This window comes from Bipolaris maydis, assembly GCF_028858645.1.
Source record: "Bipolaris maydis strain C4 unplaced genomic scaffold PSV08scaffold_15, whole genome shotgun sequence".
NCBI lineage: Eukaryota > Fungi > Ascomycota > Dothideomycetes > Pleosporales > Pleosporaceae > Bipolaris > Bipolaris maydis.
Window position 1 is genome coordinate 1,119,154 of NW_027093871.1, and position 14,644 is coordinate 1,133,797.

A 14,644-nucleotide genomic window follows, 5' to 3' on the forward strand; every position below is an offset into this window, starting at 1 on the left:
TGGCATATGACATGTGACCCTCGAGCTTTTCTTCATCTGTCCGGTCCGCGGGTTGTTGTTCTTGGCCGAGCGCCCTATATCCCAAGGTCCATCTGCAGGCGTTTTCCTTTGGGCTCTCTTGTGGAGAGAGCACTACCACTAGGTGTAGTATCTAGTATGTCCTCGGTCGTAGGCTTGAGATACCCAGTGCCTCTCGCACGTGACAGAGAGCCACGCACCGACACCGCTCTTTGTTCGCTGTTCCAACGCCGCACTCGTCGCAAATCAGAAGCCGACCTCTCCGATGGACGGCGTCAACCTGACGCAACTGACCGTTCGATGTAAGGCTTGCAGGCGTGCTGGCCTGTCCCCTTATATACTGCCGCTATCACTGGCGGATGCGCATCATCATGCCGTCCACAACGCATATCCGGTAGTTTCCCCATTGCGAGTGTGGCTGGTCCCGAACCGCCTATCGTCTTCTAGATCCATCTGCTCCAATCGCCGACCACCGCTGGCCTGGTGGACCAAGCCCACTGTGGTTTTGCAGCACACGAGGGCTGAAGTGGAGTTTGTCAGCGCACCTCGTTGAGGTTCAATAGCCTGCTGTGCTTCCGGATACTCTGAGTCGTAATTTTGGATAGTCGCAACTTTTTTGAATCAAACAGGCGTCCCATAGTCTCCATGTGTCGGAACAACAAGCCCCGGAGAAGGCTCCTCGTGCTAACAGCGGCTTTTGTCGCATTGTCAAAAACATGGTTCTTGTAGAGCCAGGGCTTGCGCAGTGATGTATGCAAAGCCAAGAGTCTGCCTGGTGCTGCTTGGGCGCGTGAGTCAGCAGTACTATCGTGGTGTTTTCTGGCTAATGATCCGGGTGATCCTGCGCGCCGCACAGACTGCGCCCTTCGAACTCGACATTCTACCGCATTAGGCTTAGTGCATGTAGAAAGAGTCTCTCCCCCGTCTTCGGCATGGCCCCAGAATGAGTCCAAGCCGCGGTCCTACTTAGCATCCATCATCCCGCAAAACGACAACTCACGCCTTATTGTCGAATTCGTCCAGAGGGCGTGCATTTGTTCTTTGATCCATCGCAAGCCATTGGATAGCGGCCAAGATAGCCCACTGCTTGATTGCAAATCGAGGCCCGCCATCATGGCTACCCACGATGCAGCCTTCGATATGGCAGACTTTGTTGATTTCGGAGACACAAGCATACCCGGCGTATCACAAGGGACAGACCTCAACATAACGGAGCCGGCATTGGACCAAAGGTGCGTGGTATACCCATTATTCCTTAGACACTCACCCCAGCTTGACATGCATGCAAATGCGAACTTGCATTCAAGGGGTCCATCGCTGACGATCAACTTTCTTTTTCTTTGGTTCTAATATCAACCAGTCCCCTACTAGGACAAGATGACTCCAGAGGGCTTGTGCAATCGACCGATGCTCAAACTACCGACATCGACTTCAACACTGACTTTAGTACCTGGCTGCCAACATACCAAAAGTCCGTCCAGCCATGTGAATACTGCAGATCAATGTCCCTCGAGTGTTTCATCTACAACGTCGACGGTACCAAGCAGCTAGGCTGCTCCCCATGCAATGCTCTGTTCCGGCCATGCAGCTTCAGCAATCCGGAAAGGATGCCAGCAATGAAGCAAAGAACGGCACTCGACACGTTAGATGTCGTGGCAGAAAACGACATGCGATGCTTCGGTGGACTCACCGGAAGGAAGCAGATGCGATCCTTGGGTCACGTTGGTCCCATAACGGACGACAACGGAGACCAGTGCTCTAAGAGTGCTGCTGTGTCAGCGCGCTTCCCAAGAGCTGCTGTCAGCATCCTGAAAAACTGGATGCTCATGCACATCGATCATCCCTATCCAACAGAAGAAGACAAGGAGACGTTGAAACAGCAAACTGGCTTGTCCATTGGCCAGATCTCCAACTGGATGGCCAATACGCGGCGAAGGCAGAAGGCACGACCCAAGCGAAGTGCATCGCCGAGCATCCGACCATCGACAAAGGTCATCAACATTCCCGCGGGTAAAACCTGGGAAAGCATGGGTACGTACACTGAATCTGAGTTTAGTCGATCGCACAAGACTGTGGCGCCCAAGACGGACGGAAGATTCATCGTCTTTCGTGCGGACCAAGGGCGCACAAACTCAGATGCTGGCACCTCGTCTCAGATGCCAGTGTTACAGCAGCAGGAATGTCTCGGTTAACTCTCGACAGGTCCGTTCGAACGATGGAAGCACTCTCCTCCTGAAAACGAGCCTGCACCTCTCAACGCTATTGCTCACGCTGTTGAGACCTTTGACCCGCCGCAGTCCACCAGCCAGAGCAGCAGCTACCGCAAAGATGCTTCTAATGATAGCACTGGGAGCTTCTCGGTATTCAAGGCACCTTCCATCTCTTCGTTAGAGACTGGTCTCACCAAGATGTCCTCCGGTTCTCGGGGATCCCGGGACTCTGCCTACTCATACGGATCCCGACACTCACTCGGCTCTTTGAATAGTCTCAAGTCAAAAGAAAGGCGAAGGCGCCGACGAATTCCTACTCGTGTGTCAAAGCCTAGCCCCGACGAAGGACAAAGGATGTTTCAATGCACATTCTGCACTGATACTTTCAAATCCAAGTACGACTGGTACGTAATTTTCTAGCACAGCTGCTGCAAATTTTCGACTGCACTGAATGGACAGGATGGTACTGACTTCTTGAAGGTCTCGCCATGAGAAGAGCCTTCACTTGTCTCTTGAAAAGTGGCTTTGCGCACCCCTTGGCGAGATCGTTGCCGATAAGGCTACCGGCAAATCCAAATGTGTCTACTGCGACGAGTTGGATCCTAGCAAAGAACACCTGGCGACACACAACCACACTGCTTGTTATGAAAAGGGCCCCGAGTCTAGGACCTTTTATCGGAAAGACCACCTTCGACAACACCTGCGACTTATGCATGGTTGCAAGATGACTGCAAGCATGGACACTTGGAAGTCTGAAGCACAATATATCAAATCCCGTTGTGGGTTTTGCGGCATGATCTTTGACAAGTGGCAGGACCGTGTCGATCACCTTGCAAAGGAGTTTCGTAACGGAGCCAGTATGAAGAATTGGAAGGGCTGCCGTGGTCTAGATCCCCATGTAGCCATACACGTGACCAACGCGATGCCGCCATATCTCATTGCTAATGAGAGAAAGTCACCCTTTCCATTTTCGGCAAGCAACTCTTCAAGTCTGCAGGTACGTACGACTGTATTGAACACACGAGGCCACTCCGAGGTCGGAAAGAACAATGTTATTCTACAGAGTTCTCTGGCTAACTGATAAACAGCAAATCAATCTGTCACTCGAGATGCGAGACTTGGAGTACCTACTTCCCAACAACTATGACCTATCCATCGCCTACCAAGACGGCAAGGATGCTTCATCGGTTGGGCCAATCATCTTGACCACACCCGAGGACTTCCCAGCGTCGGGACAATCGGATCACAATCCTAATGCAACATGCTGGGAAATTCTGACTCTACGACTTGGACGCTTTGCAAGACGGCATATTAAGGAGCACGGTGCTGGATCTGTGACTGATGAGATGTTGCAAGTTGAATCGCGCCGTATTCTTTATGGTGATGACGATCCCTGGAATCAAACTTCTGCAGACAATCCCGAATGGCTCAATCTCTTCAAGAAAGCACATGGCATCGACTCCAAAGCCCCAGTCAAAGGCATCATCACAGAGCATGACGTTTACGAGGATCTGGGCATCAACTCCGGCGCCATTGTTGACTCTAGCTTCGACGTCAATAACTTTACTTGTGCAAACCTACCTGAGAACGATCCGTTGCGGGCACTCTCTTTCGAGTGTTCGCTTTCAGGCTCGTTGGGACATATCAAAGGACATGTGCGACAGCTCTCCTCGGGCCGTCAAACACCCTACAGCGTACCTGGGCTGAGCAGATCACCTACATCGCCCGCTTCCTTTGCACCAGCAACAACTACAACAGCAGCCAACGATGACCAACTCATAGGCATATACGCGCCCATTTCAGAACTCGCATGCCCCGCCAACGGCGCCAAGGGGCCTTGCTTTGGCGAGCACGGCGAACTTGGTTTCGCCATCAACAACCCCGGATCCCCTAAAAGACGATACTGGATGGATGAAGCAACCACACAAATCTCGCCCCTGACTCCTCTTCTCGGCCACCAACAGCAACCCGTATACGATGGTAAGACTGCTCTCAGCAACCCCGGTGCCACGACCACGACCACGACCACGATCACAGCCGATGACTTCCAATTCCCCTCGTGGGACGAACTCCCAGAGCACCTGCAGAACCCGACGAGCAGTTCTGAATACAATCTTGCCGGCGTGAGCACGTCTACTACCGAGAATATCTTGGCGATGCCGTGGGATGATACCATGGATTTTGCCATGGATATGGATTTGATTTGAGTTTGATGGAGAGACGAGATTTTTTTTCTTCTAAAAAAAAAGTGTGGGATTTTAGTACTGGTTACTTTGCTAAATGCAATGAAGGAAGGGGGAAAGATGGCGACGGTCGATATGATATACATCTTTGCCCCCCCTTTTTTGGGCGGGATTCGCTAGGGTAATGTGATGGTGTTTGGTGGTATCTGTCTATTTTTTTTCTTCTATCCCTTCTTTGATTAATGAGTTCATGATATACCATCCTTGTACACATTTTTCTTTTCACGCGCTCTCGCTCTCTCTCTCTCTTTTGGGCAACAAAGTAGAAAAATTCTGAATAGAACTTTTCCTTGGTAAATTCGTAAATTTCTTTGTCCCGGTGCGCTAAGAGGGGGGGAACCAGAAGTGTCAAAATCTTTGATTTTCCTCTCTTTCAACTAATCATAGCCTCCATAAACCCCCCCCCCAAAAGGGGGAGTTTTTTTTTTATATTTACTTGTATCGTTCTGACCCCATCACAACTGATCAGCACTAACCTTTTGGACAATAATGCCGGATGCAGCACCACCACCGTTGCAGATAACAGCCGCACCATACTGGCCATCCTTCAGCTGATGCAGCAGGGTAACCAATATCCTGCTTCCAGAGCTACCAAGTGCGTGACCCAGAGCAATAGCACCACCCCTTGGATTGACGTTTTCAGTACCGAGACCGAGGATCTTTGCGTTTGCCTTGATGACGGCGGCAAAAGCCTCGTTGAATTCCCAAATGGCAATGTCAGACTTGGACAGGCCGGATTGAGCGAGGAGCTTGTCTACGCAGGCGGCAGGAGCGACGGGGAAGTCGATGGGGTCTGGTTTAGAGTTATTAGTAATGTACCTTTTTTGGTTGTTGTAAAGATGGAGAGATGAAAACGTACCCAGAGCAGCGTCAGCGTAGGTGATAATCTTGGCTAGTACACGGCTGTCCTTGCCGTACTTTTGTGCAATTTCTTTGCTGCCGAGGACCAGGGCTGATGCGCCGTCACTCAGGGGCGAACTGTTGGCCGCTGTGACGGATCCGTTTGGTCCCTTTTCGAAGGCTGGCTTCAGCGTCGCAACCTTGTCTAGTTTGAGCTTGTTGTATTGCTCATCCTCTGAGACGACGGTCTCGCCCTTTCTTGTCTTGACGGTAACCGGTACAATCTCGTCCTTGAAGAGCCCGTCCTTGTACGCCTGTTGCGCGCGCTTGTATGTCTCAATAGCGTAATCGTCCTGATCCTGCCTTGAGACCTCGTACTTCTTGGCCGTGTTCTCTGCGCAGTTGCCCATGTGGATCTGGTTGTAGACGTCCCATAGACCATCGGAGATGAGACCGTCCTCCAACTTCTGGTGTCCGAATGCTGGTTGCTGGCTTGCTCGGCTCAGGTAGTACGGGACTCTTGTCATGTTTTCCATTCCTCCCGCAACCTGGGCTTCCGCTTGTCCGAGCTCAATGGTAGAGGCGGCAATGCTGACAGCCTTGAGGCCTGAGGCGCATACCTTGTTGATGGTGGTGGCTTCGATGTTTGTGGGAAGACCGGCGAAGATGGCTGCTTGTCGTGCGGGTGCTTGTCCAACACCTCCTCCCAAGACATTGCCCATGTACACGGCATCAATAGACGATACTGGGACCTTTGATTTCTCCAGGGCGGACTTGATGGCCGTGGCGCCTAGTTGCGGGGCCGAAACCGTTGTAAAGTTGCCATTGAACTAAGAAGTAATCAGCATACAGAGTCAATTGGCGCCAGCTCCATACTCACCACTGCGGTCGGTGTCCTGCTGGCACTCAGAATGTATGCATCCCGAATCTCTTTCCTTTGTGGCGCGGAGCTGCTGAACTGTCTTTGGATGCTAGCCAGTCGTTGTTGCGGCCGCGAAGCCATCTTGAAGGAATTGCGAATGACAGCGGAAGACATGGTAACGGCGATTACTAGTGGAGTTTGCAAGAGTTCAGAATGCGGAGAAAGGGACTCTAACGAGTCGATGTGCGGCTATCACATGGCAACAAGAGTTATTAGGCTGGTGTGACAAATGCGGGCGGAATGTGGAGGAATGACGCGCCACAGCGGCTAGGCCGAGGTCCGGCAGTGCACGGCACCACCCGGCTTAAGCTGTTCCGCTGAACCGTTTTTTTTTATGTATTATCGTTTGACATCACTCCGGGGAAATGAAGGTTATTCAGCAAAACTAGCCTAGAAATACAAGTGACATTGAATCATCTATCTAATAGTCATAACGTTTGAACATCTCACAACTCAAGCCAGTGCACCCATGGGGTCCCAGAGCTCTAGCATCTTTGGCTGCTGCTCCAACACCTTCCTGATCGACGAGCTAACAACGCTCGGATCTACAACGGCCTGGTATACAAATTCGTCCATCCAAGAATCGCTCATGACAAAATATCCCTTGTCGCCCACACGGTCACTCCACGAGTTTTCTACCCTCCAGCGCACTGGCTTGCCGTCAACGACATGCACGGCAGTCAACACCATGGCGTGCGTCATCTGACTCTCTCCAGTCTGCAGACGCTCTGCTTTTGTCATGCCGAGCCTGACATTGAAGCCGAGCTCATAATCGAATAGCTGGGTATCCATGATACCCTTGGACGAGTCCGAGTATTTGCCCACGTCAGAGCCAAAGAATACAGGCATGCCGCGTTTCAGCATAGCAATGCAGGCTTCCTTGATCGTCTTCATGTCGACGTTGACGTAGGTTACTGGCCGACCGTTCCATACATTACCCAGGCGCTTGACACTGAGCAGGCGGTTGTAGGGGTTCCGGGGGTCGTTGACCAAAGAAAAGAGGGTGTGCACATCGGTTCCCGACAATGCGCGGACTACCCTGTGATCGGAAAGTTCCTTGGCAAACTCAACTGGCCGGCTAACGACAGTGTTGAGTTTGCCATCCTTGTCGTAGTACTCCCATGTGAAGGGCTTGGTGGCAGAGGGTGGGGGGCCGAGCATCAGCGTCAGGATGAGATGAATCTCACGGAGCATCTTTTCCTTTTCGCTGGCCAGGGTTGCTTTGACGGCCTCGGGAGACCAGTTGCTCGAGGCAATGGCACGCAGCCGGATTGCATCCTCGCGCAGCTTTGTGGTGATGAGGCGGTCCATGATGGAAGAGTTGGAGGCATTGAACGAGTCTGGATAGATTGACTGGGGCACGAGACCGTACTTTTGGACAAGGTTTGCAACCATGTCCCACTGACCGCCATCGCCGACAGGGCTGGACATGAGGGCCTGGACTATGCGACTATCGATATCCTCGTTCTTGGTGTCGAGTATGCTCTCGAGGAAGTAGTTTGCCTTTTCAATCTTGTCCCAGTAGAAGAGATAGGCCTGAGACAGCTGGAACTCGGAGAGCTTGTACCGCTTCATGATGGCGATGCGGAAGACATTGGTGGATGCAAAGAGCCAGCATCGTCCGGAAGAGGCTTGGTTGGTGACGGGGGAGCCCTCGAGGGGGATCTTGATGCTGAACTTGTGTGTGTCTTCGATGGTGGCTGCGCGAGAGGAAAGAACGGCGTTGGCGGAGTTTGAGCTGAGGGCTGCGAGGGCGAGGCGGTTCTAGCAGAAGGAGGTCAGCGGATGCAAGGGAGGGGCAAGAGGAAGGAGCGAGTGTGGCGTGCAGTGTGCGTACCTTTGGGTCAGCCATGAGCTCCTTCTCCCACTCCTGGACCGACTTGATGGAGACATTTTGCTGGTACTTGACGACGGGAGTGTACTGGGGCGCTGGAGCACATGGTCAGCATGGAATGCATTGGAGGAGCGAGAGGAGATGAAGAACATACGGGCCTCTCCTTCGCCGTCGACAACGACATACTCTTCCTTCTCCTTCAGATACTGAGCATACTTATCATGGTTCATGTTGAGCGCGTGCAGGCGTTCGAGGAGCTTGTCGGGGACTGCGGCTTCAGACTGCTTGGACTGGTCGGCACCCATAGTGGATACTTGGGCGGACGGTGTGGGGTCTGCTAAATATCTATCAGAAGGGCTACGGAGTCGGGAGGTGTTGCGTTAGTGTGGGAGAGGCGCTCGCGTCCGCGCCGCCGTGGGCGTGGTCGTGGCAAGCCATGAGGGTGTCGGTGTCGGTTTCTTATCGGGCTTATCGGGGGGGCAGCGCGTGCAAGGGGCGCGTGGCAGGTCCACCGTATCAGATGGCCTGAGTGGAACGCGATGCCTTCCCTGTTGGGCGTGGCCGCGTTGCGACATGGAGGGCGAGGGCACGTCGGCCGTCTGATCCTCGCCAGCACCGCCAGCAGAGGGTGGTTGAGATGCAATCTCTGGCTGCCATTTGCACGCCTCTTGGGGGGGCGGCCAAGCACATGCAGGCCAGCACGAGTCACCGCTCAACAGACCACCACCACGACTGCTTACCTTTCCTCCCTGGCCCCCTGCCCCATGTCTGCCCTCATCTACAAATCCCCGCCGATCGCGCTTGCCACCCCAACGCCGTCGGCACGAGACCCTGAGCTCGGCAACGGCCAGCGCCCTAGTGTCATCTTGCCCGTCGCTTCAGCCGCCGTTGCGTGACATCCATCCTGACTCCTGTCGCTGGCCTGGGGCCTCGTCCACTCCACACTCGCACACACACACATTCAAGTACATACATACACACACACACACACACACACATACGCCGCCGCCTCCCCTCCCCATGGGCCATGGCCGCGCATCGCTCGCACCCAACATGCGCGGCTCGTAACAGAGGAGATGAAGATAAGCAGGGCCGAACGCGCGTTTCATCACTGCGCGCTGTGCCCTCCCCTGGATCCAGGCCTGCCAATTCAGCCGCGGCGTGCAATTTGGCGACACTGGACCTTTGTGCGGTCTGCCTGGGTGCCGTTATATCTCTTCTCTTCTGCCTCACTTGCAATTGACTGTGACCGCAACTAATACCCTCTTCAACCTCCCCATTCTGCATCCCCCGCCCGACGCAACATGGAACAAGGACAAGGCCTCTGGAAGAAGCGCATCCTCGTGCCCTTCTGGATTGTGCGGATATGTCTCATGATATTCATCATCGCCATATTCGCCTACACCCTGCGCACGATCAAAGACCTCGAGGACTTTACGGAGCCAGGACCGGGGTACGCCTACACAGCTGCTCATGCGCACTCTCGTAGACTAACAGCAAGCAGCACCGCCGTCCTCTTCATTCTCTTCATGGTCATTGTGCTGTTGATTGATGTGCTCGCCATTCTTCTCTTCCTTCGAGATAAGCTCAAGCCGGGCACCTTCCTGACCATGAACTGTTTCCAGACTGGCTTCTGGGCCGGAGTCCTGATTGTCGACTTTGTAGCAATTGGCCACGGCGCAAGCCCCGTCGGAATCGGCTTCAGCATCTTTGTCTTGTACGCCTGAGCTGGCACCGTAGCAAGTCGCTGTGCTAACACGTTGTAGCCTCACATTCCTTGGTCTCCTCATATACTCAATCATCGGCCACCGTCGCGCAAAAGCCGCAGCCCAGCGAGGCCACTATGCGCCCGCCCACAACCCAGCTCTGCCTGCTACCGACTTGCACGCCACTCCCTACTTTGGCGCGCCCGATAACCACCAAAACACGGCATACCATTCGCAGACACACCCCCTCCCAGATGCGCACGATCAATACGCTGCTGCTCCTCCATACCAAGCTGGTGCGGCAGGCGACTATTACCAGCAGCAGCCCATGAAGCCTGCTCACATTGTTTGAGCGAGTCTTGCAAACTCCATGACGACCAAGGTGTTTCGGCGAATCGGCGCAATTACATATAAATAGGGCGGTGTAGTCTATGCTGAGATGCTGGCAGCTTGTGTGAGGAGGTGGCACGAGCGAATCACCATGACTAAATTCCACTGCCTATATATACTGGCTGGCCATGTCATGCGCTTCTAGACTGGTGCGCCGAGACGATTCCGGCGGGCGAGGGTGGCAGGGCAAACAAGCTCGTGGTTCGTGCGTGGGACGTCCTGGATTTCTGAGACGCGTAGAACTTACTCGCGTTTTTCCTTTTCTTCCGCCTACGCCATGGAGTGGTATGATGTGCATTTTTGCATGCTATGGGCTTGGGCTTGGCTATAAGGTACAAAGGTCAGGGGCCTTGGCTCCTTCTGCTTCGCCTCGAATTTTGTGGGGAGCGGCCCGCCAGATCCATGCGCAACTGTCGGAAGTTGATCAGATACGGCAGGAGTGAAAAATCAGGTCTCGCGGAGGACGTAATGTATAGTTGAAAGAGAATTACAAGTATCCCGATATCCGACACGGTGGTACGAGAGTGAAATTCAGCGTGAATAAAGTGTCGGTATCAACACACGTGCAAGTCGCGGGCGGGCGTGGTTGCCAGTTCAAGTGACTGGCGCCGAGACGCTACGACTAGTCCAGAGGCGACACTCCTTGGAAATGTTTCTAGCTCGGAGGTCCATACCCACTCACAGCACCAAAGCCGTCCTCTCCACCATGTCGCAGCCTTGTTCATTTATGCGGCGAGCAATCACATTGCTTCTCCCGGCACGTTGCCATGAACCTGTGCCTGTCCTGAGGCAGTGTTTCCAAACCGTGTTTACTTTTAGCACGCATAATGGCCTCGAGTCGTTAGTGGCTGATCATTGAACATGGATACACTGTGATGGGAATACTATATATCTGGAAGTAGGCCTCGAGCTACGGCTGTTTGGCTCCAGCACGCTCTTTCGTCTTGCCACTCTCCCTACCTTCCTGGCCCGGTGGTGACGCTCGCTCTGCTCCACTCATTCCTTCTCTCCACCAAGATGCGCTCGTTCCTCTTGCTCGCCGCCGCTACGGCGCCACTCGCCCAAGCTGTACGCATCGTCCAGTCCAACGACGACGGCTGGGCAGAAATTAACCTCCGGACCTTTTTCAACGTCTTGACCTCGGCAGGCCATCAGGTAGTGCTCTCTGGACCGGCTGAGAACCAGTCTGGCACAGGTGTGTAGCGGCAAATATATACACAATCAGCATCAACCCATGTATACTGACCTTTCAAGGCTCGTCCGACAAAGCGCCGACAACTGTCGGCAGCGACGGCTGCATCCACGCCTCTTGCCCAGGCGGGAGCCCCCCAACTGGCGCAAACGCAACAGATCCTCGCCTGAATTACGTCAACTCGTTTCCCGTCACCTCCATCAAGCAGGGCATTGACGTTACCGCACCTGCTTTGTGGAATGGGGCCAAGCCTGAGCTTGCCCTAACCGGACCGAATGTCGGTAGCAATGTTGCTGTCCAACTTCCCTTCTCTGGAACCGTTGGAGCCGCCGTTTACGCAGTCAAGACGGCCCAGATCCCAGCCATTGCCTTCTCAGGCAAGAGTGGCGAGCCTACTGCTTGGAACGCCCCCACGCCTCTCTACAGCAAAGTTTACGCCGACCTCGCTCTTAACGTAACTAGCACCATCATCAAAAGTGGCAAGCCGTACCTGCCCGCAAACACGTTCCTGAACGTCAACTTTCCCGAAGTTTCCGACTCCCGATGCAGCGACCCCAGCCAGTTCAAGTTCATCTTTACTCGCGTCAACACTGGCGTCTTTAGCTCCCGCGATGCAGAATGGTGCGGTAGCACGCGCCTGCCCTGGGAAGCTGATGTCATCCTGCTCCGGGGCAGGGACTGCTATGTTACCATTAGCCCTGGCGATGCAAACGACAAGTCTACTGTGAATGATGCCGCTGTTCAGACTCAGATTCTCAACAAGCTCAAGCCTATCTTGTCGTGCTTGCCTTGAGAGAATCGCTGATGGTGATGGGTTAGTAGGGAGTGTACTCAACATCATGATATGTAACATTTTTGGAACACTTTTTTCTAAATTTTGTAATATTTCTTGACCAAGGATGGAACACACACACATCATATGGAAATACATAACTACAAAGATCGAGCTCCTATACCTTGCTATCCAGATAAAGGGCATAAGTACCAAAATCAAAGACAAAAATCGAAAATAATCCCCTGCCATCCCATTCGTTCAAACAGTGACATGTACACCCAACTCACGTCTCTGCGACTTATTTTCCTTGAGAATGGTTTCGCTTAAACTCTTCTTTGTTTGTATGCAGCACAATCCCTGACCTACTTGTCGTTCGTTTTAGCAATGCCGAGCTGGAGATCCTGGGACCCACACGTTTACACCATACCACGTATACCGAGCTAGTGTCCTTTAGCCCCACTTCTGCAACATTATGGTCTATCTCTTGTTGAAGGAGGCGAGATACGGTTCCTGCTCATTCCATTGCTACCAAAGAGAAGCTGTTAAAGATGCCCGATGGAATAATTTAAAAATCTTAGGCATCCCATGAGTCCACCGTCCATTCGAGTCATTCCTCTACTACTAGCTTGCATGGCCCCCAATCACAAAACTACAAGTCGAGTACCCCACATCCCATGATAACAGCCGTGTTCCCACTATTTTCCATATAGGTCTAGACAAAGGATCTGGATTGGCAAGAACAGGTTTCATGAGGGGTGTCTGGACAGCGTGCACAGGCCTGCAACGTCATTAACCTTTGGTGTCATCCAGATGAGTCGTATCTCTTTATGACTACTCAGAATCTAGCTGCTGTAAAATTTAACCGCAAGTTTCTTCTTCTCTTTCATTCCTGACTACACTATAGACTAATCCTTTGCCAGAGCCTCAAGTTCTCCTAAACAAAGACAACATAATCGTCTTCATAAGCGGCTTTCTTGATTCTTGTAGAATTAGTGCACACAATCACCACCAAGCGTAATCTCCAAAACACCAAATACCGGTCATCCACATCAATCAAATTCCGGGAGAAAAAAATAAAATTTACCATACAATTCATCAACCCAATGGACCCCCCACCACCCGACGATGCATCCCAACCCCCCTCCCTCGCATCCCGAATGCGCTCCTACGAAGCATCCTTTGACCACATCCTCCCCACCCACCAACCCATCATCCTACGCCTCGACGGCCACGGCTTCTCCCGCTTCACCTCGCACTTCTCGCGCCCCTTTGACGAGCGCATCCACACCGCCATGACGCGCACCAGCAGCGACCTGCTCCACTTCTTCCCGCAAGCCACGCTCGCCTACACGCAATCCGACGAAATCACCCTCGTCTTCCCCTCGGGCGTGCAAACCTTCAACGAGCGCCTGCAGAAACTCTGCAGTCTAGCCGCGAGCTACTGTTCCGTACGCTTCAACCGCCATCTCGAGCTCGCGCTGCACGCCTCCCCGCACCCGCCCCTCAAAGGCGACGTGCAGCTCGTCCATGGCCACGCCCATTTCGACGCCCGGTTTTTCCCCGTCCCCTCGCTCCACGAGGCCCTGAATAACATCATCTGGCGCTGTCGCAATGATGCCGTTCGGAATGCCGTTTCGTCGTTTGCTCGCACTCTGTACTCGCCCCGTGAATTGCATGGGAAGAAGACGGGTGAGCTGATTGAGCTCATGTTGAAGGACAAGGGCGTCAAGTATGACGAGGCGGTGCCCAAGTGGGCGATTGAGGGCTGTTTGATTAAGCGCGAGCAGTATGAGCATCAGGGTGTCAATGCAAAGACGGGTAAGGTCGAGAAGACGTTTAGAACTAGACCCAGGGTTGAGGAGAGAGGCGTGAGGGTCTTTGACGAGGCTGGTCTCAAGTTGATCACAGACAAGTATTGGTAGTTGTTAGTTATGGATACAGCAAGTAGCATCAATCACGAAAATAAAATATGTAAACAAATCAAAAGTACAAAAGTACATGTACTCATTGTATGATGAGTCTACACTAAAGTCTAAAAAAACCAATTTAGAAACATCCCAAGCTTGATACGCCATGCTTATCTCCTATGCGCAAAAAAAAGAGCAAAAAAGAAAGGATGGGGCCTGACCGGGATTCGACTGTAACGCTGTTAGATACTGCGTTCGCTATGCGAATCTGAATGGGTGAACTTACACCCGGGGCCTCCTGCAGAATAGGCTTGAAAGCAGACGAATCTACTTCTTCCCAAAGCAGGAATCATACCACTAGACCATCAGGCCGGAGCTTTGTGACTCTTGGGATTGATGGAGTAAGTGCGCGATTGCGTGTTTATCAATCTAGCAAAATCTGGGGGTGAAGAGCGCCTGAAAAGTCATCAAACGGCACGGAGGAGTGGGGTAAGGGGTTGTGTGGGTGAGAGGGGCGGGTAAGCGAGGGCGAGTATGTGGGATGGTGCTTGGTACCCCGCCATGTGTCACCCGCTGTTGAATACGAGTGTGGATTATTATCACGATC

General features: G+C 52.9%; 6 protein-coding genes and 1 non-coding gene across 7 annotated transcripts; 4 read left to right on the top strand and 3 right to left on the bottom strand.

The window, feature by feature from the left end:
* Positions 1 to 1,131: 1,131 nt before the first annotated feature.
* On the top strand, positions 1,132 to 4,766 carry PSV08DRAFT_230819 (uncharacterized protein; the record flags this gene model as incomplete). Its single annotated transcript, XM_014225697.1, has 5 exons — positions 1,132 to 1,250; positions 1,379 to 2,049; positions 2,221 to 2,632; positions 2,709 to 3,225; positions 3,317 to 4,766. 5 exons carry the CDS (start codon positions 1,132 to 1,134, stop codon positions 4,433 to 4,435), a joined length of 2,838 nt encoding a protein of 945 aa, XP_014081172.1. The 3' UTR covers positions 4,436 to 4,766.
* Positions 4,767 to 4,926: 160 nt separating this feature from the next.
* Positions 4,927 to 6,452, bottom strand: PSV08DRAFT_230823 (Thiolase, N-terminal domain-containing protein; the record flags this gene model as incomplete). The annotated part of the gene is made up of 3 exons (XM_014225698.2): positions 6,192 to 6,452; positions 5,331 to 6,141; positions 4,927 to 5,264 (listed from the first exon to the last, which is right to left on the bottom strand). The coding sequence occupies exons 1-3, from the start codon at positions 6,345 to 6,347 to the stop codon at positions 4,927 to 4,929; spliced, it is 1,305 nt and encodes a 434-aa protein (XP_014081173.1). The 5' UTR covers positions 6,348 to 6,452.
* A 170-nt stretch (positions 6,453 to 6,622) lies between these two features.
* Positions 6,623 to 8,406, bottom strand: PSV08DRAFT_210096 (peptidase C1B, bleomycin hydrolase). Its single transcript, XM_014225699.2, has 3 exons — positions 8,222 to 8,406; positions 8,071 to 8,162; positions 6,623 to 7,997 (listed from the first exon to the last, which is right to left on the bottom strand). Exons 1-3 carry the CDS (start codon positions 8,370 to 8,372, stop codon positions 6,687 to 6,689), a joined length of 1,554 nt encoding a protein of 517 aa, XP_014081174.1. The 5' UTR covers positions 8,373 to 8,406; the 3' UTR covers positions 6,623 to 6,686.
* A 965-nt stretch (positions 8,407 to 9,371) lies between these two features.
* Positions 9,372 to 10,125, top strand: PSV08DRAFT_251668 (uncharacterized protein; the record flags this gene model as incomplete). The annotated part of the gene is made up of 2 exons (XM_014225700.1): positions 9,372 to 9,784; positions 9,834 to 10,125. The coding sequence occupies 2 exons, from the start codon at positions 9,372 to 9,374 to the stop codon at positions 10,123 to 10,125; spliced, it is 705 nt and encodes a 234-aa protein (XP_014081175.1).
* Positions 10,126 to 11,085: 960 nt separating this feature from the next.
* PSV08DRAFT_405238 (survival protein sure-like phosphatase/nucleotidase) lies at positions 11,086 to 12,148 on the top strand (the record flags this gene model as incomplete). The annotated part of the gene is made up of 2 exons (XM_014225701.1): positions 11,086 to 11,358; positions 11,418 to 12,148. Exons 1-2 carry the CDS (start codon positions 11,181 to 11,183, stop codon positions 12,146 to 12,148), a joined length of 909 nt encoding a protein of 302 aa, XP_014081176.1. The 5' UTR covers positions 11,086 to 11,180.
* A 1,085-nt stretch (positions 12,149 to 13,233) lies between these two features.
* PSV08DRAFT_381480 (tRNAHis guanylyltransferase-domain-containing protein) lies at positions 13,234 to 14,052 on the top strand (the record flags this gene model as incomplete). Its single annotated transcript, XM_014225702.2, has 1 exon — positions 13,234 to 14,052. The coding sequence occupies one exon, from the start codon at positions 13,234 to 13,236 to the stop codon at positions 14,050 to 14,052; it is 819 nt and encodes a 272-aa protein (XP_014081177.1).
* Positions 14,053 to 14,249: 197 nt separating this feature from the next.
* PSV08DRAFT_t66 lies at positions 14,250 to 14,409 on the bottom strand. Its single transcript has 2 exons — positions 14,374 to 14,409; positions 14,250 to 14,340 (listed from the first exon to the last, which is right to left on the bottom strand). It is a non-coding gene; the product is annotated as a tRNA-Pro (tRNA).
* Positions 14,410 to 14,644: the final 235 nt, after the last annotated feature.